Source organism: Galeopterus variegatus, unplaced genomic scaffold (assembly GCF_000696425.1).
Source record: "Galeopterus variegatus unplaced genomic scaffold, G_variegatus-3.0.2 Scaffold1889, whole genome shotgun sequence".
In the NCBI taxonomy this organism is placed as follows: Eukaryota; Metazoa; Chordata; class Mammalia; order Dermoptera; family Cynocephalidae; genus Galeopterus; species Galeopterus variegatus.
In genome coordinates, this window is record NW_007728000.1 from 54,384 (window position 1) to 62,986 (window position 8,603).

The 8,603-nt window shown below is 57.1% G+C and overlaps 1 protein-coding gene, 1 long non-coding RNA gene and 1 pseudogene across 2 annotated transcripts; 2 read left to right on the forward strand and 1 right to left on the reverse strand.

The window, feature by feature from the left end:
* The window catches only part of LOC103595926, a 50,527-nt pseudogene extending 49,220 nt beyond the window's left edge, over positions 1-1,307 (reverse strand).
* Positions 1,308-3,443: 2,136 nt separating this feature from the next.
* On the forward strand, positions 3,444-5,907 carry HS6ST1 (heparan sulfate 6-O-sulfotransferase 1). The gene has a single exon (XM_008579454.1). The coding sequence runs from the start codon at positions 3,541-3,543 to the stop codon at positions 4,147-4,149; it is 609 nt and encodes a 202-aa protein (XP_008577676.1). The 5' UTR covers positions 3,444-3,540; the 3' UTR covers positions 4,150-5,907.
* Positions 5,908-6,261: 354 nt separating this feature from the next.
* On the forward strand, positions 6,262-7,075 carry LOC103595921. Its single transcript, XR_551000.1, has 2 exons — positions 6,262-6,313; positions 6,616-7,075. It is a non-coding gene; the product is annotated as an uncharacterized LOC103595921 (long non-coding RNA).
* The last annotated feature ends 1,528 nt before the right edge of the window (positions 7,076-8,603 follow it).

An 8,603-nucleotide genomic window follows, 5' to 3' on the forward strand; every position in this document is an offset into this window, starting at 1 on the left:
CTGATGATTTTCTTTCCCCTACCCCAATAAACACACAAAAAACCAGAATTCACTTCCATTCACCTGGCAGAGTTAGCAGGACTTTGTCAAGACTGCCACATCTTGCCACAAGACAGTGTCAATTCCTTGGCTAGGTGCCGCTGTTTAGGTTGAAAGCCGTTCACATTTCAACCATGTCTCAATCATGTGAATATCTTTATCCACCATATTAATCAGCATAAAGCAAGGATTTGCAGAATAGAAAGTAACAGGTTCTGCAGATGTTTTGGTAAGATGCATATTGCTAGGACATAAGAAAGTGTTTTATAAAAATGAAAAGGACTTTTCACCTCAATGAAATTTCAATTGGTCCAGTTGTCTGGGTATGTTCAGATATCCCCACATAATGAAAGAAAAGTTGCTCCTCCTTGAACTTCCTTCTATTGAGAAAGAAAAAGAATATCCAGTGGTCTCTTTGGATCTCAGAAGCAGCATACAACAGACTTGGGTTACTTCTCCAACATGCTGGGCAAACTACGTCAAAGACTTTCCTCTTTGATTTGGTGTATTAGTTCTCTACAGCAGTATAACTCCAATCTCTGCCTCCTCTTCTCTGTCTGTGTTAAGTTTCCTTCTGCCTCTCTTTTAAAAGGATACTTGTNCAGTAACCACTGGTGGGTCTCGTGACAGTGCATGGCAGGGCCAGAGGGCCTCGTGGCAGCATCATGGACCCACTTGCCGGCCTGGCAGCACACGCTATCCCACTTCACCCCAGCAGCTTTGGGCGAGGGCATTGGCCCCACAGCTAGTGCACACCAGAGCTGGGCTGGAGCCAGGCTGGATGCCATTCGTCTCAGGGCAGCCCCAGCATGGGCCTTCCTCAAGAAGGGCGGCTCTCAAAGGGCCCTTAGGAGCTGGACAGACCCCAGACCGCCACGTGTGTCCCTTCAAGTCCCACCCCTCCCCATCCTCTTCTCCCTCTCCTCCTAGTAGGGATATGGATGGAATGCTGGAAGGGATAAGGAGGTTGAAGGAGACCCCGGGGATGCAGCCAGCGGGCCTCCGGGTGAAGGAAGGTGGCCGAGTGGCAGAGGAGACTTCCTGGCCAGTGGGGGTGCTGGTGCTGGTGCTTCCTGGACAGGGCCTGCCCCTCTGTGCACTGTGTGTCCTGGCCCTCGGAGGTTACCTCTGGGGCTGCGTTGAAGTCCACGTGGACTTGGCTCACAGGGACGCCGGCTGGGGCGGGGTGGATGAGTCTCTGTTGGTTGACACATCACATCCAGGTTCTCTGTGTCCAGGAGAAACCACCCACACTGGTCTGTTTCCATATAGGTGGTCAGGGCCCCACAGGATGGGGAGGAGGCCCAAGCAGCCCTCAGCCTCCCTGGGCACAGGTTGGCTAAGAAGGGCAGCGGATGACCTCTCTCCTGAGCAGTTGGGGTCGTGTGAGCCCTAGGGTAGGGTGGATGCTTGCTCCCAACACCCCAGGCCCTTCCTTCCTGGCCCTTGTTTGTTTGCTGTTAGTTCTACAGGTGTTTGTGAAGCACCTGCTACCTGGCACCTGCCAAGTGCTAAGGACACAGGTGTCTTGACTCCAGGGGCCATCATCGGCCTAGTCCTAGTGGGCACCTGACAGCGAGGTCCCCAGATGGCTTCCAAGGGATTCAGGCCACCTGGAGGCACAGCAAGAGCAGGGTGCATTGGTCTCAGGCACAGGCCAGATGGGCCTTGTCCACATCCAGTCCCTGAGGGTGGGCACCTGACAGCGAGGTCCCCAGATGGCTTCCAAGGGATTCAGGCCACCTGGAGGCACAGCAGGAGCAGGGTGCATTGGTCTCAGGCACAGGCCAGATGGGCCTTGTCCACATCCAGTCCCTGAGGGCTGCAGCTGCCCTCTGACCTCCAGAGAGGACGTGACAAGCAGACCTCCCATCCCCACAACTCGGGCACCCCTTGGAGGGCCCTTGGCCTGGGGTGCCCTCTGCCCAGGTCCTCTCCCTCCCCACTGTCTGCCGGGAGACCCTTGAGGGCAGGGCCTGGGTCTGCCAGCTGGTGGGGGGCCACAGGCAGCGCCACACAAACGTCAGCTGCCCTGTCTCCTCCTTGACAAACCCTGCACAGCGTAGGGCCGGCCTGGCTGTCTGCCCCAAAGCCATCAGCTGGCTACCCCTCCTTCAGGACTTCTGCCCCTGGGGTCTTCTGGACATGCCCTCATAGGCTGGGGTGGCTGCAGTGGTATCCACCACCTTACTAGGACTCCTTACGCCCGAGAGATGTGTGTTCAGTTCAGGACAGTGACACAGACAGAGGCTTTGTGCCCCCGTGGCTTTCCCACAGGGCACTGTGAGGATAACAGATGATTGTGTGCTCTCATGGAGCCTTGACGAGGCAGGGAACAGTGTAGGCATGCTTCTATGTCGCCGTCTGGGAGTGCTGGGCATGGGAGAGGTCTTCCCAGACCTGCCAAGAAAGGTGTGAGGGGCCCAGTGGGCTCCTGCCACCCACACCTGAGGACATTCTAGGCTGCCTGCCCCAGGCCCCAGTCCTCCTTGTCCTGGGGCTCATCTGCCCTGCCCAGAGGAGCCAGCCCTGGAGGAGTCCAAGAACAACTCTGCTGACCCCCGGGGTTGGCATACACACAACACACACGTGCACACACACCCAGGGCCCGTTGCTGGCATATCTGACAGGCGGCCCATGGTCCGTGTCACGTTTTGCCATATGTTGCTCACCTGTCCACATGCCTGGCGGGGACACGGATCATCCTGAATGCCTGCTGCTCAGGGGCAGGGAGAGGATAGCCTTCCTTGAGTCATTTCACCCTTACGTACAGCACAGGACATTAGCCTCAGAGGATGGCCAACTTTGTGGAGTCGGAACAATTCTGGGAGTTGATAAAAACTACAAAGTATGGCTTCCCCTGGGGTCCTGGGCTGGACAGTCTGCTGGCACCCCTCCACCACCAGACCTAAGCCAGACCCTGGTGTGGGCAGGACCCTGTGGCCTGCGACTGTGGCGGCTCTCACGGCCCCCAGCTCCCCCTGCCCCTGCTGAGCGGCTCCTTGGACAGCACAGCCTGTGCTGCGGACAGCTCTCACAGGTCCAGGCAGCTAAGGCTTTGCGGCCGCCCTGGGTAGGAAGTGTTTGGCAGCTCCGCCCCCAGCAGGGGAAAATCAGGACGTCCTTCCTGAGGAGCCAATGGGCAGAAGGGAACCCAGGCCAGGCACCACAGGGGACTGTGGTGGTCACACTTGGTGTGCCCTTGGCAGGTTCCTGCCCATCTCTGGTTCCAAGTTTTCTCCTTCAGAAATGGCTGTTTGGAGAGCTAAACATGATGGTGGGTATCAGAGGTGAAGCTGCTTGTCCAGGGTCCCACAGCAGAGACCTGTGCCATGGGGACCCCCTCTCTTCACGCCCCGTAGTGGCCCCAGCCTCACCTCCTGTCTCTGGTCTCGTTGCAGGAAGTTCTACTACATCACCCTGCTGCGAGACCCCGTGTCCCGCTACCTGAGCGAGTGGCGGCACGTGCAGCGGGGGGCCACATGGAAGACGTCGCTGCACATGTGCGACGGGCGCACGCCCACGCCCGAGGAGCTGCCACCCTGCTACGAGGGCACGGACTGGTCGGGCTGCACCCTGCAGGAGTTCATGGACTGCCCGTACAACCTGGCCAACAACCGGCAGGTGCGCATGCTGGCCGACCTGAGCCTGGTGGGCTGCTACAACCTGTCCTTCATCCCCGAGGCCAAGCGGGCCCAGCTGCTGCTGGAGAGCGCCAAGAAGAACCTGCGGGGCATGGCCTTCTTCGGCCTGACCGAGTTCCAGCGCAAGACGCAGTACCTGTTCGAGCGGACGTTCAACCTCAAGTTCATCCGGCCCTTCATGCAGTACAACAGCACGCGGGCGGGCGGCGTGGAGGTGGACGAGGACACCATCCGGCGCATCGAGGAGCTCAACGACCTCGACATGCAGCTCTACGACTACGCCAAGGACCTCTTCCAGCAGCGCTACCAGTACAAGCGGCAGCTGGAGCGCAGGGAGCAGCGCCTCAAGAGCCGCGAGGAGCGCCTGCTGCACCGCGCCAAGGAGGCGCTGCCGCGGGAGGACGCGGAGGAGCCGGGCCGCGTGCCCACCGAGGACTACATGAGCCACATCATCGAGAAGTGGTAGTGACGGCAGCCGCGTAGGGGCCTCTCAGGGCTGGGTGAGATCAGACAGACACCAACACACAAGCAGGCTGCGCGAGACTGTTGTGGGAGGAGAGTCCCAAACCTGCTCCGCGGAAGCAAACAGAGCGGGGAAGTGGTGGGGCCGGGCGCGGGCGGCTCCTGCTCTTTCTCCCAGGCCAGGGGTCAGAGGAAAGCCTACTTGAAGGATGTCCTGGGCATGGCGGGGCCTCTGGGCAGGTGACCTTCCTGCTCCCCCGGCCCCCATGTCACTGTCACTGCAGCCCAAGGTTTGAAGAAGAGACAAACGATGGAGAGTGGACCTGATGGGCCAGGAGCACCTCACACCAGCTATGCACACACCCGCAGCCCCTCTGTCCAGGCCAGCAGGAGTTAGAGACCAGCTCTAAGCCCCTTCCCCAGCTCCAGCCCCTCAACCCTGGTGACCCTAGTGCCCCTGGGCCTGGGAGGCCCCCTCTCCTGAGAACTCAAGCAGCCCTTGGAGGCATCCTCAGGACTGGAGCTCCTGGCTCACCATCTGTAGCTGCTTCGAGATCAGGGCCCACCATATCTGAGGCAGAGAAGACTCAAGTCCAGCCCCTGGGAAGCTCACTCCCCTCTCTGGCCCACAGCCAAAACCCACAGTACATCCAGCTTCACGCTCTGTGTCAGGAGACCAAAGCAGACCTCCTGGGACCCCCGCCCCATGGCCGGGAGGAGAGGGCCCCAACTGCACTGCCCGCCTTCCTAGGGCAGAGTGCGTCCCAGGAGTGGAAAAGCTGTGGCCAGGGCTGCTGCCACCTGTTCCAGAGCCCTTCCCCCACCTGGCCTTTGGGGTGACCACCCAGGCAGACCAGGCTCAGACAGGAAGGGGCGGGGACCCAGAACTACCCATGTCCCATTCTCTCTGATTCTCTGTGATTTGTTCGCAGGCTGTCCCCAGCCCAAGCCCCATCACTGGCACATTTATCAAGGGCTCATATACCACTGCTCCCACCACCCCATGTTTAAAGTACAATCATGCTTCCAGGGGCTGGAACATGGACCACAGCTGCTGCCCATGAGCCAGGCCCTGGGGTGTCTCACAGGTGGTTCTGGGTGGCCAGGAAGGGGACGTAGGCTTCCAGGTTCTCAGCTAGGGCTGGAAGAAACAGTTCTAGGTGGCCTCCTGCTACCCAGATACTCAGCCCCTCCCCCCCGAAGTCTGGTCAGCCCTGTCCCCAGCAGACCCACAGGCTGGCCAGTGGCCCCATTAAAAGCCATGATGCATATTTGTTGTAAGCTCTTGCCCTGTGCCTACACCGAAGGTCACAGACACCCTGGCCTCTCGAGAGAGTAACTGCATGTGCCCAGGGGCTGCAGGCTGACTCGGAAGTAGGGCAGCGGGCTTTGCAGGCCCCCAGCGAGGGGCTGGCAAGGGCACCAGCTTCGTGGGGCAGAGCCCGCCAGGGGCCTCATCCCTGCCCCAGGCTTCACTCAGCCACCCCAGCTGTCCCACATGGAGTGAGGGGAAGGTCACCAGACACATAGGAGTGAGAGACCTCCCGTAGCACAGGGAAAGCTGGCGTGCCATCAGACAAGGTTCCTACCCAGGAGGGAGCAGCTCTCACCCTACTTGTCTGGCATGAGCACACCCCAGGCTTTCTACACTGGCCAGTTTGCGTTAGGATCCAAAGGCAGGGTGGTCGGCAGGCCAGCGTGGGCACCGTACCAGCCCAGCCGAGGCCACCTCCTGGGTGGTACATCACACTGAGGAGGCAGTGCTGAGATGACTTAGTGGCATGGCTCTTTCAAAGGGAGATCAAGGTCAATGTGGGGGGAATCTGCTCTGATGCTTGTCATTTGGGGTGGGTGTGTTTCTGGGAGGAGGGTGGGATGTGTCAGGGGAGCCCTGGGGTCTTGCACAAACCACGTGGGGTGCCATAGCCTTGCCATGGGCTTCCTGTGTGTGCAGGCCCAAGCACAGGATCTGTTTTGTACATATTGGAATATGTTTTAACTTATGCCCCGCCATCCTGTTTCACATGGAAGCACAGGTCTCCTCATGGTCTCTTTGCTGCATTCGGAAAGCAGTCCCAACCCAGCCAGTGCCAGGCCAAGGTGCCCAGAGACAGTGGCAGCTGGGAGTGACCACCGCTTGATTGTCCAGCCCGGCACTTCCCATTCAGGCCACCTGCTTTGGGGTGAAAGTCCCTTGTGCCTGCAGCACTGCTAGGATACTGTGGGCCAGAGCTCCAGGACTGGGTGGCCCCACTCGTCTCTAGGACTCTGCCCACCCAGAGACTGAGAGGACAGAAGCGAACACCCAGCGAGCTTACAGGTCGGTTTCCAGGCACCCCCCACAGACCTGCAAACATCCCCTCCTGGAGGGCAAAGCCAGGGACGGCAGAATTGTCTGAGCAACGAGTCTGTGAAATTTTTGGCAACTGGAACTGCTTCACTTGAACCCAGGATGGCACTTCCCATTCAGGCCACCTGCTTTGGGGTGAAAGTCCCTTGTGCCTGCAGCACTGCTAGGATACTGTGGGCCAGAGCTCCAGGACCGGGTGGCCCCACTCGTCTCTAGGACTCTGCCCACCCAGAGACTGAGAGGACAGAAGCCAACACCCAGCGAGCTTACAGGTCGGTTTCCAGGCACCCCCCACAGACCTGCAAACATCCCCTCCTGGAGGGCAAAGCCAGGGACGGCAGAATTGTCTGAGCAACGAGTCTGTGAAATTTTTGGCAACTGGAACTGCTTCACTTGAACCCAGGAGCATTTAAAGCTTTATTTATTTATAGCTTCTTATTAAAAAAGTGTTGAGAAGAAATCTTGGGTCATTCATACAAAAAAAATGAGTTGATGATGGAAAAGCAAGTCATAATCATCCAATTGTTTCTGTCTAGGTCGAGAATGAATGTTAGCAGATGAAATAAACCCTGAAAAGGACCCACTGTGTGCTGTGGTCTCTCGTAGCACAGCCGTCCACCAGCACAGCTGCCACCTGCCCGCCGTGCATCCCCGAGTGAGCACAGGAGTGTGCCGGGAGCGGGCTGCTGCCGTGGGCAACCAGGGCAGGCAGCCGGCAGGAGCAGCAGTGTTGAGTCAGCGCTGTACGAGTCAGCAAGGCGGCTTTGTCCCCACGAACGGTGAACAGTTTCTCAATTACAGTTGAAAGTAGGCTGGGGAAATGACCTTTTTTCCTTCAACTTTAACTTTGAAAGATTTCAAATCACTGAGAGGGTGAAAGAATAGTTTGTGGACACTGTAAGCTCTCAGCCTGGAATTACATGGAGGCAATATTTTGACACTTTTTTGGTCCTGTGCACACATTTCTATCTCTGTCTCTTTTCACACGCATGCACACACATGCTTTCCTGAAACATGAAAATAGGTGTGGTCATCAGAACACTTTATGCCTACATACTTCCACACGTGTCTCCTGAGAACGACATTTTGCCACAAAACTCAGCCCGTTAACATCCCCCAAATTTAATATTATTGCAACAATATTATCTAATATATTGTCCACAGCCAGATTTTCCAGTTGTCCCAATGACATCTTGAGAACATTTTTGGTTTTTTATTTGTTTGTTTTTAAAAGATGCCCAGTAAGGGGATCTTAACCCTTGACTTGGTATTGTCAGCACCACGCTCTCCCGAGTGAGCCACGGGCCAGCCCTTGGGAACATTTTTGTAAGCCCAGCACTGCACGGTGCTTTGGTGTGCCTCTCCCATCTCCCATGATGGAGGAGAGTCCCACCACCCCTGGTTTTTTCCCGTCCTTCTTAAGTATTGACATTTTTAGCGAACATAGGCCAGTTGTCTCCTAAAAAGTCTGTACATATCTCTTTCCTCAGGATCAGATTCAGTTAAGCATCTTGAACACGAAGGCCACGTAGGTGACATGGTTCCCTTGGCCATTATCACTGATGACCTTTAGTTCTCTGTTCTGCCTCCTCCCTCCAGCTGCCTGCAGGGAGAGCAGGAGGCAAAGGGTGGCTGCCCCTGAAAATCCCGACCTCAGACTCCAGATGGAGACATCTGGGCTTGACCACGTGCATCTGTGGAAGGGAGGAGCAGAGACGAGAGTCCAAGAGGAACCGCAGTGTGAAGTCACTGTGCCATCCGCTTGGCTTTGGCCCTTCCTGAACATTTCACATGGAGGCTTATTTGGGGTGTAGACCAGCCCTCAGCCTGGCTCCTCGGGGAACCCATGAAGGAAGTGTCATCTGCTTTTTGGTAGCTTCGTTCATCTCCGTAGCACCAGTGTCATGATCAGGCAAAGATGAAATCGGTCCTGAAGGTCTCTCCCCTGAAAATGGTGGTTTTCATCTTCCTAATTCTGTTTACAGTTGAGGACCACTTTAATGTCTACCTGAGCCGAAGACCCCCGCCCAGCCCATGCCCCCTTCCTGCAGGCTGCTGGGGAAGTTCCCCTGTGAGGGTCAGGCCCACCCCCCTCCTCTCACATGGTC

What these genes read in the sequence shown, in the direction of transcription:
- HS6ST1 (XM_008579454.1), top strand. Translation starts at nt 3,541, where the DNA reads ATGTGCGACGGGCGCACGCCCACGCCCGAGGAGCTGCCACCCTGCTAC.